At 43.9% G+C, this 21,343-nt stretch overlaps 1 protein-coding gene across 1 annotated transcript in view; it reads left to right on the top strand.

The window, feature by feature from the left end:
* ldb3a (LIM domain binding 3a) overlaps nucleotides 1-21,343 on the top strand; it is a 166,422-nt gene that overhangs the window by 92,473 nt on the left and 52,606 nt on the right. Inside the window, exons 6-9 of the mRNA XM_073025736.1 lie at nucleotides 1,478-1,678; nucleotides 9,504-9,685; nucleotides 12,972-13,008; nucleotides 13,668-13,763. Coding sequence (XP_072881837.1) covers nucleotides 1,478-1,678; nucleotides 9,504-9,685; nucleotides 12,972-13,008; nucleotides 13,668-13,763 — 516 coding nt within the window. The remainder of the gene's footprint in view (nucleotides 1-1,477; nucleotides 1,679-9,503; nucleotides 9,686-12,971; nucleotides 13,009-13,667; nucleotides 13,764-21,343) is intronic.

Raw genomic sequence — 21,343 nt, forward strand, 5'->3', positions numbered from 1 at the left:
GAGTAACTCCCCATCAGCTGGTGACCTGCATGACCTGTCTTCTTACCCTAATAATCTATGTGCAGACCCTGTGTGAAGATTAGCAGAAGCCTCTGTCATTGGGGTTGGTTCTTCTGGGCATCCCACCTTGTATCTTCATTCTCCAGTGACTGGATCATCAGACCTCCGCCTCCTTTGCCAGTGACTGTCTCCCATTGGGGCCTTGGGTCGGCAGCTCTGCCCTCTGGAGCACTGGATGCTGAGAAGGCAACATTATACGCTTGGCCAAATTGGTGTGAACCGTTGATTCTGCATCTAACATTGCTGGCTGGGACAGTCGCTGAATGCTCAACTTTCAGGTTTTGTTTTACTGCGTTGCCGTTCACCCTCCCCGCCCTCATAGTGTGGCAGTACAAGCTTATACCTATTTACCATTGCCACTGGTCCATTCAGCCCATTGGATCCATGCTAGCCGCCAAGCAGAGCAATCCCATCAGTCCTACCCTCCACTCTTCTCTGAATTTTCCTGTATCTGGGTAACATTCCCTCTCTCAAACCCATCAGCTCCTATTTGATCAACAGACACAAAATATCGGAGGAACTCAGCAAGTCAGGTGGAATCTAAGGATGGAAAGGAAGAGTCAATGTTTTGGGCCCTGTACAGCCGAAACGTAACTCTTTATTGCCCTCCATAGATTCTGCTTGACCGGTTGAGTTCCTCCAGCATTTTGTGTGTGTTGCTCTGGATTTCCGGCATCTGTAGATTGTCCTGTGAGTTCCCATTTGAACTATTTGCCCCTCGCCCGCATTAGGGAGTAATTTACACCAGCCAATTAACCTACCCACGTCTTCAGTACGTGGAAGGAAATTGAAGCACCTGGGGAAACCTCAGCAGTGTCTGTGAGGACAATCAAACTCCAAACACTGATAGCATCTGAGGTTGGGGTGGAAGCTGTTTTACTGGGGGCAGCACTGCTGTGCTGAGCTCAACAAAATCTGCCCTTTATCCTCCAGCTTTTGGATCAGGAGATCTGACGGAGTGACCCTCCTGCGCCCCCCCCCCCTTCCATGTCTGCTCTTCCACCTATCACCCACCACCAGCTTCTCCCAATGAGTAACGGGTCAAGAAATGACCAGGTGTCGAAAAGCCCTGGGAAGCTGGAAGTGGCACTTTACCGAAGCCAGGGACCTTTCAGAGGAACTGGAGATTGTTTATTACTGTCACATACGGAAACACCTTCAGTACTGTTGTAACAGGGAGAGAGATGCCGTCCTTGAGCTCAGCGGGGTCAGCACTGTGGAGTGTCCCACATGAGGACGGGAGTTGGTCCAGGGAGATTGAGCTGTTTCTTCCTCCTGGGACTTGGATTTCTAAGTGGGAATTTGAGATAAGAGGCTTCTGCATCTTCCACCTCTCCAGTACTAACAAAACTTTCCCAGTAATGTTCCTTCCTGCCACCTTTCACTCTCCTTTCCTCTCTCACTCCACCACCTGTAGCGAGTACATGGAGCGCTTCAACCCCAATGCACTGAAGGACTCCGTGCTGTCCACGCACAAGCCCATCGAAGTGAAGGGTCCCGGTGGAAAGGCCACTATCATCCACGCCCAGTATAACACCCCCATCAGCATGTACTCTCAGGACGCTATCATGGACGCCATTGCCGGCCAGGCCCACGCCAGGGGCAGTGACCTGTCAAGGTAGGCCCGGGAGATCTCAGAACACCAGGGGCCTCAGGAGCCATTTTGCGCCTCTGGAGTTAATATAGTAATTTCAAGATCAAATAACAATTAGTATTGCATTAAAGTTCAGCATTTGTTTGTAAACTGCTCAACAAAATGTGGGCTTCTGAAATCGTATGTGGTTTTAATGTTTCCTCTGGGTCAGTGCACTGTCAAACTCTGCAGCGAAATGTCAACAACAGACATAACTAGTGCCTGGGTATTTGTATAGAACCTATCCGTGGCCCTGGTCTTCTTCATGGCCCCTTGGAGACCTGGGTTGTAGCGTGGGATGTTCCCTTTCTCTCTTTCGCAGCAGGAGGAGGCCATTTGGCCCATCTTTCCCATGTTTGTCCAAAGGAACCTACTTAGCCTAATGCACCTTTTTGCACTGAATCTGCAGCCTGCTGCCCATCCACCTACCAGTGTTATTAAGTGTGGTGTTGCTATCTGGTTCTTCCTACAGTGGGTGCCGAACTCCAACCGCTTGTTGGGGGGAGGGGTTTCTCATCTAATCTTTCTGCTAACTATTATAATTGTCTTTCCATCAGTTTTTGATCCTTTTACTTTGACCCACTTCATTGAAGTCTCTGCTTGATCCTTATCAAATCTTACCTCCTGATTACTCTTTTTCATTCCCGGTAAACATCTTCCATTCCCTCTCCTGTACAACCATGACTTCCCTGTAATCAGAATTGTGCACAGTGCTCAAGCTGTTTCTGACTGTTGTACAGATCCTCTCAGATGTATGATCATAACAGAAAGTATCCTCTAGGTCTCTTCACTCGTCTAATGGATCTTTGAGGACCCACAACCTGAAAGTCTCTCTGATCCTCATATCTTCCAATCACAGTGTGTTCTCTTGCCCTGTTGCGCCCTCCAAATGCAGAATTTGACACTAATCAATTCCAGGAAAGGGTTAATGGCCGTTTTCAGGTTATACACCCGAATGAGATTCCAAGTTTGCTCAGGATTCCTTTGATCCGCAGCCTTGTGTGGCCCATGGAACCATCAACGGAAGGAAGCCCCCTGCGTTGCCCTCCCGACATTCTCTGCCACTGCATGAGGTGTGTGCAGCAACAGAACGCTGCTCCATGCACACTGTCCCTTTGGAACAGCCTCCCAACCCTAACCATACCCCATTCCACATAGCCCGCCCGGCAAAGGAACTTGACATGTTAGGTTTAACTGAGAGTTGTCACGCATCACTGAAAAGGAAGCCTAGATCTGATAGGTGCCTCCGTTTCATTGAAAGACCCCCACAGTACTGTCAGCAGTCAGTTAGAAATAGCAAACGTTCTTCACCACAGGGTGAAATGTAGCTCTCAGTTGCTGAAATTTCTCCTTGAGGGAGAACAGAGAAGACGTGGTAAGGTTTGGTCTTTCCTGTGGTGGTCGGTGGCCCATTCTCTTCCTCACAGGGATGGTTGTTCTCCCGTCCCGACAGCCTACCATCACTTGTGAGTGACAACAGTGGTGTGGGTCAGCTGCTACTCAGATACTTTCCAGCCAGGAGGCAGCTCGGAACACGACCTCTGGACTTTGGTGCTCATTTATTTTGTACGTATGGCGGGCGGCTTTGTTGCTGCACACCGAGTTTCAGCCCGGTTCAGTGCCAGGACATTAGGGAATGCCCTTGCTTCTGGGTGTGAGGAAATGAATTTGCCCACAGGTTCAGCACCTGCACCTCTGTTCACCCTGACATCTGCCTGTTCCAGAGAACCGGGTTTTGGTCGCAAGGTAAAGTTACAGCCGTCCCTTGCCTGTAACCCAGTGCACTGTGCTGAGCGTTCTTCACAGAATCTGACTATGAACACAAGCTTAAACCAGACTCCAGGTTTGAAGTTTGGTCATTGTGTAGCAGCTAGTTACAAGGCTAGTTCTTCTCAGTTTCTGGGGAAATACTGTGCGGTAGAAGATGGCTCAAAGGTTTATAGACTGTAGTGCCATCTGAACTGAGCCTCTCCTGATATTAGTACATTTTATCACCATGTCGTGAAAATACTCCCATGATTTTGTGATAACTCTGCGGTTAACTGACCACAACTTGATAGTGTTGACGATCTGATACCTTGTGTAGATCTGGGATTAGTGTTGCAACTCTTGTTTTCATAGGTAGAGCAGTGTTTTATTCTAACGGTATGTTACTTCTTTCTTTACCCCCTTCATCCTATCCCCATCCCACTCACACACACTCTTCCCTCACTCCCATTTCTAACATACAACTGTCATTGTCATTTTTGTTACCTGTCTATCAAACCCACCTACCTCCTAAACTATCACGGATACCAATGGTCAATGCCCTGGGCGGGTTTGATCACGCGACCCCCAGTGGCCCTGAACCTCCATTTGCGTAAGTAGGTCCAACTTTCATAACCAAACTATTGTTTCTTAACCAAGTCTGTACTAAACTCTCCGGGACCAGCAACACCGTTTCAATCACAGACACCAGAGATGGGAGATTCCCTTTCTTAGTTCCTTGCCACTTGTGTTGAGATTGTGCTGTGACATGTCCATATGCCTTTAGCAAGAAGGTTGGGGTGCATTTTCATGAGCCCACCAATAAGGTAAATATTGAGGGTGCGTGTTGTGATGCATTAGCCTTTGACATGTGGTGCTGAACTGTTGTGGACAGCTATTGATGGGGTAGTTGGAGTTGGAGGGAAGCAGTATGATTTATGCCGTGATTGGTATAGCTTGCCTTTGCCTTCCTTCTTGGAAGCTTCCATTGTGAAGAGGAAGCTCACTGGCTTTTGAAAGGACATCGGTAGTTCCTTTAGACGAGGGTAGGTTTGCGATACTGTGCCGGTCCATTGGGTCGTGCTAGGATACATTTAGATCCCAAACTTGTCAATGCATCTTTATTAGTATCACCTTGATGAAGTTCGGCAGGGTGTGGGGAAGGTGAGTGAAGCAGGCTATTTTATCTGCTCGTCCTCAAGTGGATGAAAGGTGGACGGTGTACCCAAATGACCAAGCATCAGACTGCTCAGTATAGAGATATTGCTTTCACATTGCATTCAGATCTAATTTAAATATCAGTGGCAAATACAACTTAATGTTAAACAATATAAGTACACTTAGGAGCCAGAATATGGATAGAATTGAGCAGTAATGCAGTGTATGAAGTAGGATACTGAAATGACCACTGCAGTCAGTTGAAGAGGGAATAGGATGCCTTTTTGGGTGGTTAGAATGCCAGGCAGGAAACCAGGAGATAAATGAAGAATTGTTTAAGAACGGTTTGTTGGATTTTTCCTTGCATGCCCTTGGAGAGGTAGACAGTGCCAGCAGGCAGAGTGTAGTGCAGCAAAGTTCATCTTTGATCTCATGAACTTAATTGTAAGGAATGTTGGGGAAACAAACAAGTTTTTATTCAAAAAGAGATCTGAGGGAATGTTAGTCGATCTCACTGTCAACGTTGGGGAGTCCGGGAGAGAGCCGAGAATTCCAACTCTGTTTGACACAATAGTAAATGAATGGTGAAAGGTACCAAGGAAGCAAATGATGTAAGTCAGCCAGACGGGAAACTGGATGTGGACAGAAGGTGGATTCAGATAACCGTAATTTGATGGGCTTGTTAAACCAAACGCTTTTTGTTCATGCTCTTAAAATGACCGACATACCTTTCACATACCACTGGATAAGTTCTAACATTATCCTGAAAATTGTAGTTGCAGAATTATTCCAGGTAATGTTTTGTGCTTGTTTAAAGATCAGTGTACACCCGAAATGCTGGTGTGTACCCTTCAGCCTTCTCACGATGCTGCATGCAGTGTTGGATTGAGTGTGCAAAATATACCCCTATTAAAATCATTGACACAGGTTGTCGATTGATATTTCCACTAGCAAATGCAGAAATTGATTTGTTTTTTTCTGATGTCTGCTAACCTGAGCTAACTATCATGGTCATGTTTTGTGTCCTGATCTAGACCTGAGTGGAGAGGAGATTAACATTTGTATTCATTACAATTAGTCCGAACTTTAGTGTGCACTGTAATCCAGGGATGCACTTTAGAATGTTTTGAGCTTGAGGTTGAAGCCTGTTTTGTTGGAACGTTTTGTGCAACCGATGATCAAGATTACATATCTCAAGGGAGAACAGGTACACTTACACTGAAACAAACAGTAAGTTACCAACTAACAGAACTTTGATTTCAGAACACCATTTATACGAAAAAAAAACACGTTTAATTGTTGTCAAAGTGGGAATATGGTCAAAGAATGCTGCTGCCCCAAATGTAATGTGATACTGCAGAGATTGGCATAGTTTGGAGAGGGCAAGAGGTCAGTGCAAGATAGTTGGAGATCAAAAGATTTTTTTGGGCTTCTCTAAGTTCTAAAGGTACATCTCTTCCAAGTGACTCTTGCAGATTTACTTCTAAGGAAAGTGAGGCTCAGTGGAAGTTGCCACTGTGAGCTATGTGCAGAGAGTGAAGTACAAAACTGGTTGAAATTTTAAACAAAAACTGCAGATGCTGCAAGTTCCGAAATAAAATTAGGAAATGCTAGAAACACTCAGCATCTGTGGAGACAGAAACAAGGTTAATGTTCCAAGTCTCTTGAATCGCTAACTCTGTTTGTTTCTTCACATTCACTGCACAAAGAGTTGTGAAGTTGTGTGATATTCTGGCATGCCCACTGGCTTCTTCAGCCATCTCCCTTTAAACACACCCGTCTAGCATTTCAGCTCTCTGCCACACTCCACATCCATTAAAGCAACCTGCTACCAGTACCAATCAGCTTGATCTACAGGCAACCAGCATCCATTCTGGTTGTGTCAATGGGCTGAACTCTGCAGAGACGAGGTTCCCTTTGTTATCACAGAGTGCTTGGGTCATCTAAGGGAGCGGCAGAGCCCACAGCAGAATGAAGACTGCCTTACCAAGCTGACAGTGAAGCCTGTAGATCAAGCTGACAGTGAAGCCTGTAGATCAAGCTGATTGGTACTGGTAGCAGGTTGCTTTACTGGATGTGGAGTGTGGCAGAGAGCTGAAGTGCTAGACGGGTGTGTTTAAAGGGAGATGGCTGGTTGAAGAGGCAGACATCAGGTCACAGAACACCTGTTTGTTAGGTGTTTAAAAACAAAACTGCAGATGCTGGAAATCTGAGATAAAATGTTGGAAATGGTCAGCTAGTCTGGCGGCATCTGTGGAGAGAGAAACAGTTAATATTTTGGGTTAATGGCCTTCCATCAAGTGAGAACTGTTGAAAGGTCATCAGCCTGAAACATTAACTGTTTCCCTTTTCCCTGAAGCTTAGTGTTTCCACCATTTTCCGTTTTAATTAAGGATTAGATGTACTGTGTAATGGTCTGTGTGTGTGTGTAATAGTGAGTGAGTGTGTGTGAGAAGGGGCCAGCAGGAAAATGACAGGGTAATTGGTCCCACCCCACAGTAGCCGGGTGTGAATTATTTTGTAAAATGTTAGACAAATGATTTTTTAAAACTCTAAACCAGCACACTTTTCTCACTTGGGTCAGGATGTTTCTGTCCCTCGTTCTCTCTCACTCACACAATTAGAAATACTGAGGTATGACTGTTCCTTCACTTTATTGGTTAAGAGTATTTCTTTTCTGTTCACTCATTGGCTGTTGTGGAAGGTTGGGTTTGATAATATGTTCATTGGAATTATTCTGCTTGATAATTGCCCATCTCAGTAGAAACAAGATTTATAACGAAGTTTTTTGAGTTTCAACAGATATTTTTGTGTTGAGTTTTGAGCCTGTAGTAGTGACTGTAAGACACCAACTGATATTGACATGTATGATCTATCTGACTGCTTTCTACAAAGGTCATGGTATGTTTAAAATGCAATTCATATTTTTTTACTATAAGAAGCCAATACTTCAGCTGCCTGCAGTATTTCATGATACCTCCAGTTTTGATGTACCTCGCAGTCCACTGTCGACAGAGTTAACTTTGAGGATCTGTCTTTGCTTTGGTTCACTGGTATGCTTAGGATATTTGTCAGGTGTAGTAGAAGTCAGCATGGAGTGTCGTTGTGAAGTGGTGACTTGGTAGTTTCTGTGTATTTGGAGACAGGTTTGTGAGTGGACACGTTGCATTTTGTGTATTCTAGCGTGCCAAGGGAGTTGAGTGAATTTGAGTCTTGTGTAGGAAGTAATGTAAGATCAGCCATAATCCTATTGGATGGTAGAGAGGGCTCGAGGAGATTCCTGCCATACTCCTCTTTGCAGGGGAATCCCACTGCTTCCTTTGAGTGACTGTAGAGTGAAGGCCTACAGACAGTACACTTGATGTCTGGACAGTAGACATCATCCTCTACTCTCTTGTCCCTGCATGTGACCACGTGGTGAGCAACAGGACAGATGCAGAGTTTACCCAGGAGATCAGCCGGCTCTCTCAGCATCAGGATCAAATTGCAAGAGTTTCCTTTAAAACTGCGCCCATCCAGCTGATGAAATCCCATCTGGAAGTGGCTGTCAGTGACAGACGTGTAGGTGCCTGACTGACTTACTGATTTCAAATGTTAATTTGATACTGAGTTAGCCAACACTCCACAATGCCCTCTGTTCATCACAGGGCTCTGTCCTCATGCCCCTTTCCTGCCTTACAATTGTCCTGAATGGATAAGGTCAAGTCACTGGTCACGCCACACTATGGTAGAGTAGCGGTTAGCGTGACGTAAATACAGCTCGGGCCTTCGGAGTTCAGAGTTCAGCTCTAATGTCATCTGCTAGGAGTCTTTACATCCTCCCCATGGAATGCGTGGATTTTCTTCAGGTGGTCCAGACACTGCCAAACTGCTGCTCTGTACTTAGCCCGGAAAACGCTGTCCATACACTCCCCTGCTCTTTGACTGCCACTACAGCTGTTCACCAGGTGGATGATGCAAAGAGGTTTGCTACAGAATCAAATGCAGCAGTTGCTGACATAGATGTCTTTAAGATGTATGCATATGCAAATGCTAGATGAGAGAAAAATAAAACTGAATAATTTGGTAATTTATTTGAGAGAAGAATTGGAACTCGAAGGACCTGAAGAAGGATTACCAAGCAATCGTTGTCAGGAGGGAAGAAGGAAGTAAGTTCTTTATTTGGAAGGTTTCCTCTGGCTTTGTCCAGAGCTGATGAGTTCCACTGTAGCTTCTTTAGCAATAGCCTGTGCTTTCCACTGTCTCTCTCAGGACCACACCAGCAAGCTGATGGCAAAGTGGGGAAGGGGGAGCGTGAATCCTCCTCGGAGCTAAGCTGAACAATTTGTTTGTTTAACTCATGAATGGGCCCTGAAAATGTTGATAAGACAGCTGAGAACGTGCCCATGGAATGTTAAACTACAACATCCCAGCCCCTGTTCACTGTGAAATGATGCAATTTCAATCAAAACTCACTGAATTTTAAAATCTAAAGCATTTTAAATTATTTAATCAAATTTTGAAAAGCTGCAGCCTGTGGAATGGCTGTATAATGCTCTTGAGCTGGGCCATGCAGTGCGGCTGAATGTGGGCAAAGTTGCATTCTGCTGGTGGAAAACCACACGGAGACCTCCTGCTGTGAAGCGGGTGCAGCTACTTCAGGCCACCGCTGTGGTCCTAGTGCCACCAATACAGTTGGCATAACCCTCTGTGGAAAGTTGATGCGAGGAGATGCCAAGGGCTCCGATTTCTTGTCATTTTTAAAAATCACTTTTTATTCAAAGGAGATCTATAAGGTTTCAGGCCTGTTTCCAGAGGAGAGGCATTGAATACCTACAGTGCAGATTCCCTGAAGACCAGTTGGAGCCCCGTTGAGGTCAGAGTTAGGATATGTTTCTGTAAAATGTGACTCTCTCTGTTATTGCAGTAATCTACATGTTAAAGATGCTCTAGTCGACAGTACTTCTCCAGTCTACCAGGCTGTTATCCGTAACACTACCAAGCCCCCACAGAGCCAACAGCAGGAACAGGATGAGTGGAGTCGTAGGTCTGCTAATCTGCAGTCCAAATCGTTCCGAGCCCTTGCTCAGTTGACTGGAACAGAATTCTGTAAGTATTGCAAAATATTTTCTCTGTTAAATTAACTGGGGAGAAGTAAGCGCTGCACACAATTAGCCCACTCCCTGATACTAACAAGACCTGGGGTTAGATCCAAGCCAGACCGGGGAAGTGTCCACACCTGCAGCTGCTGAGCCGAAGAGGTATGAGCCCAGACCTCACTGGGTCTCGGCTCACAGAGTGATCAGCCTCACCCTGGGAAATGGTGCCCTCGGTGGTGTTGCCTTGGTACTGAAGCAGAGCTGAGGAAACTTTACACTGTGGCTAACTTTCACAACAGTCAGGCATTTGATGGGACAGAAGCGAGGGAACTCCACTCCGCTCCTATCCACAAGCCTTCAGTGTATCAGTTCTGAGGGAGCTTTGCACCTGGGTTACACCCAACCCAGAGGGTTTGCTGAGGCAGCGTGGAAAGAGTCCCTCTTCATTTTGCTGGAATAAAATTATTCCTCCTTCATGGATTTATGGAAATCTTTATTGATGAGGTAAACATCCTAATATCTATCCTAACCTAACACTTCTTAGTGTAATGTATTGCAGGGGGAAAACACCCAGGGTACATATGGTTAACACCTTTGCGACATTCTAGCCCTCCCCTCAGAATGCTGTTGGAGGGGCAGGAATTTAAATCATTTGTTGCCCCTGTAGCAAAGTGGACTTGCAAATGTATGACCCCGCTACATTCACCCAGGCTTCACCATCTTGTTATGCTGCGGTTATGCCATATTACATGAGGGTCGTGCAGCAAGTGCCTCTCCCCTCCTGCTGTGGCTGCAAAAGTTCTGTCCTTGCTGCCACTAACCGGCACTGAGGAAGATGAGCGGATTATTTATATCAGTCGGAGCGAGGCATACATGGGAGTTTGTGACACATTTTCCCATCAAAGTTGCATTATTTCCCCACCCGAACATGGTTTTACAATTCCAAGATTTTTCATGATTCAGAGGTAAGAGTTGGCTTTAAAGTGATCATGTTACAAATATTCCATTTGCCCACCTCTCTCGCCACCCTCTTGTCATACACGTCTCCAAGTTAACAGTAGGGCAATGATGAATAAACTCTTCTCTGGCTTTCAGCCAGGGACAGTTATTGATTTTAACTGATGTTTCACTGGAGAAGTACTGGAGTGAGGCTGCCATCTTTATCAGGGATGATGCCTGGGCATGTCTAGTCTGGTGGTTTTATACCCCCAATGTTCATCCCTCCTGATTGGTTAGTCATCATCCAATCAAATTTCCTACCTTGTTTACAGTCGAATACCAGTTCTTTCTTACAGCAAGACTCGCCTTTGTTAAAATTCTTTTCCTTAGTTTTACTTTAACGGCTTCCTTTACCAAGTGGTCCCAAAAGCCATTGGCATGACATAGTAGTTTTGTGCCATCGAAGTCAATCCTATGACCATTGCGAATGCAGTGTTCTGTTAACATTGATTTCAATGGGTAACCCAAATGGATACACCTCCTGTGCTCCTTGATGTGGGTTTCCACTGTGCATCCCGTCTGGCCAATATACACTGCTCGGTGTTCACAGGGAATCCTGTAAATACCAGCTATCCTGAGACCCAGCTCATCTTTGATCCACATAAGCTGTGATTTGAGCTTCCTTATGGGTTTGTGGATGGTATTAATCTGGTGTTTCTTCAGAACCCTTCCAGAAACCATGGAAATATAGGGAAGATAGGCAGTAATGAGGAGTTCCTATTTGTTGTTTGGTTTCCTGATTTTTCCATCAGCCTTTTTAACGGCCCGATTGATTTATTTCACCTTGTAGCTATTCTGTCAGAATGTCATGCAGAATCATCTTATTTCTCCGTGGAAACTCTCCAAATCCGAAGTAGTTTTTGACAGTTAACCAAAGTAGAAAGAACCACTCTGCGTTGGGAGGCATAATGGTCACAAGTCCATGTGAGTGGGTTTCCGATAGATGCCATGTCCGAGGCTACCATTTGGTTTCCTTCGTATTAGAATGTCCAGGAACGTGAGACAACCGTTCTTCTCCATCTCCATCGTAAATTGAATCTTTGGATGTATACTGTTCAGTTGGGTTTTGGGACTCCTTGGTGAAGGAAGCTATTGAAATAGAACTAGAGAGAAAGTATTTTAACAAGGATGAACTGTAAGAACTGAAATTTGATTGTAAACAAGGGAAGAGAGCAGAAACCTGACTGGATGAGGACTAACCAATCAGTAGGGGCAAACGTCGGGGGTATAAATACCACCAGACTAGACATGCCCAGGCATCATCCCCGATGAAGATGGCAGAGTTTGTCATCAAAATGTTGGTTAAAGTCAATACCTGTACCTGGCTTGAAGCCTGAGAATAATTTATTTATCATATATGCCAGGAAAGCACCAGATCTTTTTACAGAAGGGCAGTGTTCTCTCTCCATGTTCTCCACTCAGTATGAGGGCTGATGGATTGAAAATATACTTCAACTTTTTTCGTGTTGGCTGCTAATATCTTCGAATAAATCCTATCTCCTGAAGATTAACATGTACTGTAAATGCCTTGAAAACTGCAGGGGTAAATCCCACAGGATTTACAGTTTCCAGTTAAACACGTCAACACTATTCATAAACCTCAGCTTTAGTTTAGTCTAGAAAGGTGGGATTGTTAAGGTAATTGCAAGTCAATCTTGAAATTCAATGGGAAAGTCAGGGAGCTACCTCAGAATACAGTCAACCCAGAGCTCCAGAAGTAGGGCTGTGTGTTGATCGCAGGGGATGATTTGGTGAACATGTATCATACATGTTTCACGCGTGCCATCAGCTGTCCAGATCTTGCTTGTAATCTGCATTGTTGACCCTAATGAGAAATCTGGGACTTATTCCCGATTGAACTGATTAATAAGCAGCTAGGTCCTGGCTTCAGTGAGACAATAGTTACATCTGCTTGGTGTGACAGAGTGTCACAATCCAGTTATCCTCCTGAGATTCAAATCTACCTCACAAAGGTTTTTTTAGTCTTCTATCCTGTAATTTTGGAATAGCAGTTTGGTAGGACTGGTTGGTCAATTCCAAAGTGACCTCCAGCTGAACGTTTTACTAATCTGGAATCTTTTCTGTATTGTGGTCAGAGCTTTGGCTGTGTTACAGTCATTCAACAAATAGCCTTTCCTCTCATTTCAGACTGGGGTTGAGAGTTGGCGCAGCTGCCATCTTCTCCTTCCATGTCCTTCTCCTGCCTAAAGAACGCAGTCCCTTAGCCTGGTGCCCTGTGGGTGTGAAGGGGTAGAGCACTTGGATGTTGTCACTCATTGGAATCTCTTGTTTTGCAGTGCAAGATCCAGATGAGGATGCAATGAAGAGATCAAGGTAGGCTTCTGACAACAGCAGCAGCCACCTGGCCTCCTTATCACACCCACCAAACAGTATCCAGTTAAACACAATACACAAGCCTCACCATTAGTTTCATTTAGAAAGCTGGGGTTATTCAGGTGATTATTAGTTGAAATTGGATGGGGAATGCTGAAGATCTACTTCAGAATACAGTCAACACATAGAGCTCTGGAAGTAGAGGTGTGTGTTGACGATCACGGGATAATTTGGTGAGTTCACCTTGAAATTGGGCTTCAGTAGATAGAGCATAGTCAGGTATTGGTATTTGTAATATATTTCTGAAGTTATTTCCATATCCCTCACCCCTCCTGCCCTGAGGATGTTTTCTGTCAGACCTACACTAATTATGGGGGTTTGTGCTGATTTCATATGTAATCCATGCTCTAACACAGAAATGACAAGGATGTTGAAAGGGTTATCAATTTAAGGATCTGAAATGATTTGGAAACCAGTGTGCAAAGCAATCTCTTCTTGTTGCTCCGGTAGCAACAGATCAATTGGGGACCTTGTAAGCCTTGTCATTTGGGTTGTGCTTTGATTGTTTTGTGTGTTATAAGGTGAGGAGGCAGAGGACTTATTCCCTCATCCCTTACTCTTCTCCTCCTCTCTCTTTTCTCTCTTTCTCTACGCCACAGGGAAAAGTTTGAACATGAAGTAAAAGGTCCACGGTTTGCCAAATTACGCAATTGGCATCATGGTCTGTCTGCACAGATCCTTAATATCAAAGGTTAAACTGCCCACGTGTAAACAGACACTTTCAGATAGTTACTAAACTAATAATAAGGGCAAACTTGTCATAGTGACTCTGTTAAAGAAAAGTAGCTTGAGAACATCAAATCTTATAAAACAAGTTAAAGAAAGTGCTTGTTGAGTATCCATAGCCTTGTATCCTTCCTGTGTTGTAACCTAGTGCTCCTAGCAGTACACTACTTCCTCATGTATACAGTTACTCTGACAATAAATTGTTAAACATCTTATTTCTGTTTAAAGACTCAGCTTCTATATCTCTCAGTTCCTTTCAAAGAAGTGTTAGGGAATGATAAACTGTTGGCTTCCTTGTCTTTGTGAAAGAGTGTCATTTGAAGGGAACTGTAGCTGTCTCATTGCTGTTTAAGTGACAGGTGCTGTCCAGCCAGAAGGAATGCTCACATTACACAAGTCAGACAATCGGGTTTCGGGGGAAACCCAGGTAAAAAGTGGAGAATGATTGACCTGGAATAATGAAAAAGATACGATGAGCCAACTTAGTGGTATTTCAGTGATGAGCCAAGTCAGTTTGTTGTACCAAACCACAGGTAACTGCCTGGATGTGACTGAACAAATTCTAAATATAGGTAGTGAAATATTTTATTAGGATTATTAACATGTTTACAATATTTGCATCATTCTCAATTTAATATTTAGAAATATACATCAAATTAAACCACAACTTTTCTTGCCCAGGATACACTCCAGCCCCCGCTGCCCCCACTGATTTTGGAAGGCTTCCAGACAGCCACAAGGATTACCAATAGTGATATTAGCTTTTTATTCTAGATTGAAGTGACTAATTAACTGTCTTTAAATTCTGCAGCTGCCATTGTGAGATTCGAACTCATGTCTCTGGAGCATTAGTTCAGTCTTCTGGTTCAACTCACACTGTTACACTAAGATCTGTCGAAAGTAAGCACCAAGCAAGTCCTGGACTTTTGGTTATATAGTTAATTGGTAGTTTGGGGCTCCTTGCCAAATGTCAGACCTGACATCAACTGAATGTTGAGGATTCCCATAAAATTGAGTTGAGGATTCCCATAAAATTTCGTAAAATAATTCATTTCTCCTTGTTATGTTTCTCTTAACAAAAAATGGTGCAACATGACAGGTTTTCCTCAGCTTCTGATTGGACTTAGATTCTGGGACAAGTGAAGGAAAGGAAGGGCTGGTCTGAATAAATCAGACTGAATCTTGCTACATACGGATGATGTAGGGTGCCCTCAAGTCTCAAGACCCAAGCTCAACAGACACAAAAGACCAACTGGCAATTGATTGGCAAATTTAACCAAATTCCCATTACACCAAGGCTTACCTTTTGCACATTGAATTTAGATGAATGTATACTCTGGGTATTATGAGGCTTAATGAAAATACATCTACCAGTCAGATGAGGTATAGTTATTTTTTGATAACTGTGATGTGTGAGCATTTCTTCGTTAGAGGGAAATTATGAGTGCTCCATTGAATATTTAATTTTTGAGGAAATGTGTAAAATTTAGTTAGACTGATCTGAAAGTGAAGGAATGAGATGGGATGGGTTGACTTGAGTAGAGAATGGGCCTGATAATTGTAACACACCTCACTGTGATTTTGCAGAGAAAAAATTCTGCACTCAGACTGCAATGTATTCCTCCCCCCCCCCCCCCCCCCCCCCCCCCCCCCCCCCACGCTTCTGTTTTCTCCTGCTTCCAATTCTGTACTTATGGGTATTGAACCCAGATGCTCTGAGAACCCATTCACGTGACACTGTTCAGCCATGGCTGGGCTGCCGATTCCTCATTGGACTCAAGCTACAGACCAGGTCACTGGGTGACAATCTGGAGAACAAACTCTAGACGCAGAGTCCTTTACCTTCCCTCATTCTGCATTTCCCCAGCCCACCCCACAGCCAGTGGCCCTGAAGCACAAGTCTGACATTGATCCGTGGCTAAGGTCACCACGGGGCCCTCTTTGGATCTGTGTTCCTTCTGTGCACTTGGCTGAAACAAGAAGCAGAAAACAGACAAAAGCGTAAATTTAACGAGTGTACCATATTCCCAAAAAAAAACAGATTTTAATCCATGAAACTGCAAAATAAAAGTGGGGTGTGTTATACATTGGTGATGACACTGCCTTGTGGTGGTGATGTGGAGTCTGGGGTACATGGACTCCAGATTTTGAGCCATTTCTGCAGCTTCCTATTGTCTCACTTGACTTACAGCCAAAGTTCAATGGTTGTTTGTGAATGATTTCAGTTGAAAGTGGACATAAGCTGAAGACCAGGGGTATTTGAACTGGTTTTGGTGTAGAATGGTCTTTTGATAAAAGGCACAATGTGATTATTTGGTTTCTGTATTCTCTGCTTGTCTGTTTTTGGTTTGCAATTTCTCTGTATATAGCAGCACTTTTTCTCTGAAATAAAACATACATTGAGTTTAAAAAAGACAATTAGGTCCTCTTCCAGTCTTTTTCTACGAGTGTCAGTACACTCCTAGTCAGTCCCAATGTCTAACATTTTAGCTTTACAGAAGTTGCTTTGAAGAGACAGTCCCAGGTTGGGAGGATTGACAAGGGTGTAGATAACTGGTGAGAGGGTGAAGCCAGAGAAAGATGATTTAAGAGGGTAACATTCCAAAAGGAAATATTACATTCTTTGGATTCATACCACAATTTGGTTAAATTATTTTACTGAGCAAGGTCAACGTTTAAAAATTTGCCACTAAAGCGTTGCCCTCAAATGCAATACTCATATCAAAATTCCCCCTTCCTCTTCTGTCAGGAGAGTGATGTTCTTTGGTTAAAGCTAGGGCTCCCTCTTCTACCTTAACCTGAGGAAACCTGAGATAATCAGGCCTTTCCCCAGTGTTTCCTAACTGTGCGGTCACTGGGATCTTCTGTTTGTCATTGGTGCTGGTGCCTCAGCACCATATATTCCAGACAGACGACATTTCACGTGGTTAACATTTGTTACTTTAGTTGTACTATTGATGGTCCAAACAGTGAGGGCATCTCTGCAGATCATCCGGGAACTCCTGAAGAATGAAGTTATGTTTCCCTAGCTTTCAGGTTAAGCACTCTTGCGCTGATACAGTGTTGGTTGGGAAGGCTTGAAGTAACTTTAGTTTCCTATATATTGAGTGGATCCAAGTAGTGTGATAAACCAAGAAGTCAACGGTTTATTTAAGGAAGTTTAGGTAGGCTGACATGGGAAGGTACTATCTCTTTCAAATGCTTTATAACAGTAATTTTGACCAAATAGGTATGAAAATAAAGTAATTTACACATTCGGCATAGTGGTGGACTGACCAAACAGAGTTCACATATGTGTATGTTTATGTACGGTATGGGTGTAGAACAGATAATGCACAGTTAAATGATTTGTTTTTAAGTATATTTTAAACCTTGTGTTCAATCTGAAAAAGTGTGTTGTGGTGCACTTTGGAAGGTGAACTTGAAGGAGAGTACAAGATTAATGGCAGGGTTCCTAGCAGCATGGAGGAACATGGGGATCTTAGAGTCCACGTCCATAGATCCCTCAAAGTTTCGCACAAGTTGATGGGATGGTTAAGAAGGCATGTGTTGTGTTGGCTTTCATCAGTTGGAGAATTTACAAGAGCTGTGAGGTTATGTTGCTACTCTATAAAACTCTAGTTAGACTGCACTTGGGGTATTTTGTTTTCTTCTGGTCGCCTCATTATAGGAAGGATATGGAAGCTTTAAAAAGGGTGCAGAGGAGATTTGCCAGGATGCTGCCTGGATTAGAGAGCCTATTTTATGAGGAAAGTGAGTGAGCTAGGGCTTTTCTCTTTGGAGCAAAGGAGGATAAGAGGTGACTTCGTAGGGGTGCCTTAGAAGATAAGATGGGTAGAGTGGACAGTCAGGGCAGCAATGGTTAATACAAGAGGGCATAATTTTAATAGCTGGAGGAAAGTAGGGGTTGTCAGAGGTAGGTTTTTTACACAGAGAATGGTAGGTGCATGGAATGTGCTGCTGGGTGGTGGTCGAGGCAGATACATTAGGGACATTTAAGAGACTCTTAGATAGGCACATGGATGAAAGAAAAATGGAGGGCTATGTGGAAGGGAAGGGTTAGATTGATCTTGGAGTAGGTTAAAAGGATGGCACAACATCATGAACCAAAGGGCCTGTCTGTTTACTAGGCTGAGGAACTTCAGTTACGAAGAAAGTCCTGGATGAATTAGGACTGTTTTCTTGGAACAGGGTTGACGCAGTAGAGGTGTTCAAGACCAACATGTTTTGATAGATTGGGCAGAGGGAAACACTTTCCTGTGGAAGTGTTTCAACAGAGGTGACAGATGGACATATATTACACATGGTGATGAGAAATAGTTTGTCTCAAAGTTGTTTGGCCCAGGAGTATTCTACCTAAAAATGTGATGGAAGAAGATTCTGAAAATAGTTTTAAAAGGAATGGGACAGGCACTATTAGTAAAGGAGAGGAACTTGCAGAGATACAGACAAAGGAAGTGGCTGTGTGAGGGTAAGCAATGAACCAGCCCAGTAAGTGTGGTTCATCCCAACTTCAAAAATATATTACAGAATGAGGTCCGAAGCTTAGCCTTGCTGTGCTTGGGATGTATGGCCAGTCCACCACTTCAAATGCCTTTTTTAATGTTCCTTTCAAAATTGAAGCTTAAATCTAATTCTAACTTTGAACTTGGGCATGAGGCCCAAAAGACAGTGGACTGCAATGTAAGGTCTGTCCATCTCACATTGGAAATGGGCTCAGACTACCAGGCCTGCACTGGTGCCCAGTTAAAGTCTGTACAGATTCCGGTTGATAGCAGATTGCAGAAGAGCCATGAGCTCCTGCAAAGAACAGTTAGAGCCCAAGTATAATGGCAGTGTATTTCTGTCCATTTCCAATGTCCTGAATCTATACCGTCAGCTTCTCTTCTCTTCAGGCAGGGTGACACAGTGATACTTCATTCTCTTAAACAAAACACTGAAAACAATAATAAATAAACCTACCCAGAAGTTTTGAAAAATGAACTGAGTCTAAAAATATATAAATTTAAATTAATTTGACTTTTCAATGGAGTAGTTTATGAAGTAGAATTCAGAGGAGAGCCTGTCCAGTTGTGCATGTGATGAAGTCATTTCATGCTGAAGTGAGAATCTGCCTTGGGCTTTCCCACTGCATTGCATACTGGTTCAATATTAAACTGTCTTTTCAAGCTTAATTCATGACACTCGATATATGTGTGACTCCTTGGTCAGAGTTGGAGGTCTGAGTACCCGTGCACACCTTCAGTATGTTGTTTTTACAACAGCTAGGATACTCCATAAACACCAAGCTTAGATAGGACACTGTTATCAACCAAGTACTAAACTTGAATGCAGTCAAATTGTTTGATCACATTCCAACCCAGTCCTGCCAACAGAAGCCTCTTGTGAAGGACACTCTCTCCCAGATAACTAGGAAACATGTCAGAAACACAGCGGAAAACAGACTGCTGGAGGAACTCAGTGGGTCAGGAATAAACTTCATAGATGGAAGGAGGCTTCTTAAAATCCTGTTGGACTTTAGTAACACGGACGAAAGTGATGCAGGTGTGACACGTGGGCAAGTAGACTTCCTGCAAATTGTGCAAATAATAAGTTCTGTTCCATGGCAGCAGCTGAAACATAAAGAGGCCTCAGGTAAACTGCTTGTCTGGTTGTGACATAGGGAAATATCCAACCTGCAATGGGCTGTTCCCTCCCCAAACCAAAAACTAACCCAAATTCTGCTGAGTGCTCCCATGGTGGGGCATGCCCCCAGTGGCTGGCTGAGATACTTACTGACTGCATGCCCTGCATGTTGTGAGTTGGCGATGCCTTTTGTGTGTGTGTATGTGTGTACGTGCGTGTGTAGGACGGGGGTGACTTGTGCTGACCTCTCAAGTTTTTTTTTCCCCTGCCTCCATGTCATTATCCATTGTTCCGTTGTCTCAAGTCCCTGGCATCTAATTCCTTCATTCTACTGACACCTACCCCTTCTTTCTCCCCCCAGAAAGGCAACACCGAGGTGGCATTGATCTGTTTAACCATTGGTCACTAATTTTTTTTGAATTGTCAGGCAGTGCCTTGCTCACCTGTGAAGCAATAATTTTCAGTCTCTATAAATTTGCTTGTATTTTCCATCACTTAGACTCCATCCTCTATTGCTAAGTAAATCAGTTTTAACAGCTTTACTTAGAATGTTTTTTCAAAACAAACTCTGTTACATTTTGCATTTTTTGTCTGGAAAACTACTTTAAAAAAAAACTAATGGAACAGGAGGCGGTTCTGATTTTCTGGGATGTGTAGCAAATGAGCACAGACATGGGTTATGTGTACATCACACGACTCTACACGGACCCAGCATGGAAACCACTAAGCTGGAGCAGTCTTGTCTGTCTGAGATTTGCATACAAGACATGCATGTTTTACACTCTGAGTGCATGTTGCCCCAGAAGTTGTTGACCCAGTGCTCAGGGAGCATTGATTGGGTTTTGCGTCCATTGGAGAGCTGTGCTCTTCCCATCTGTGTGTGTGTGTGTGTGCGCGCGTGTGTACGTGTGCGTGTGTGCGTGCGTGTGTGTGTCCTTGGCTTTATTGTGGTCTCATCTGTTTGCACCATACTGCGCAGCTGCTGTAATTCTGCAAAACCATTTTCTGCACTTGGGCTTCTGGAGGATGGCTGCTTTGGAAGATAGCAAGCTGATGGTACAACTCCTTAATCATCTTGTTGAACCCTCTCAGTGTAGCTAAAGGCTCCTCTGTAGTCTTCCCTTTTAAGAAGGGAATAGACTGAATCAAGCTGAGAAAGTGAGGCAGTTCCCTTTCTGAGGCTGAGGTGGAAAAAGCTGGCAAAAGCCAAGATCTGTGAGCACATCCCTACCCTGATCCTGGGCCATGCTCTTTACTGAATCTGATGACATTTCTATTTATGAATAGAGGCCAAGGGCAAGGTTTAAATTGAGGACTTCAGTGTATAGTCTAGTGAACAACATTTAATCTTTACCTTGAAGGGTTAATGATTAGATTTGGGTAACAGGGAGAAAGGAATTTGTCTTGGAAACCAAGTGATTACTTCAGCTAGGCGTGTACATTGAGGGCCATGGAACCATGAGCAGATTCTTACATGAACTGTGAGGACTTTGGTTGAGGTTTTAGTCTTTAGTTTAAAGGCAAAGTGATGTGTTTGAGGTTTGGAGCCAAATCCCTGAGACTCCATTCACCCTGAGCATGTGAAACAAATCTTCCCTGTTCTCACTCAATCTTCAGCTCTGGATGCTTTCTGCCCTGCCTTCTGTGCGGTTTGTGAGCACATTTTTGTCTGCCGTCCTTAAACCCTTGCAAGCTCTGGCATTTTACTTTTTCGATGCTTTGACAGTCTGATTTGTGCATGTTGGAGTCATTCTGTATCTAATCTTTGCTGTGATGCTATTCCTGTCCCATGATCCCACTTGACGGTCCAGTCTGCATTAACATGTGCACCCTCCCCTTCTCCTGGGAGACAGTTATTTCCCTATGTTAAGACTGCAAGCAGACTCAGATTAGATTGAGAAGTGGCCTCAGCTGGCGCCCTCTT

The sequence above is a fragment of the Hemitrygon akajei genome, chromosome 21 (genome assembly GCF_048418815.1).
Source record: "Hemitrygon akajei chromosome 21, sHemAka1.3, whole genome shotgun sequence".
Taxonomy (NCBI): domain Eukaryota; kingdom Metazoa; phylum Chordata; class Chondrichthyes; order Myliobatiformes; family Dasyatidae; genus Hemitrygon; species Hemitrygon akajei.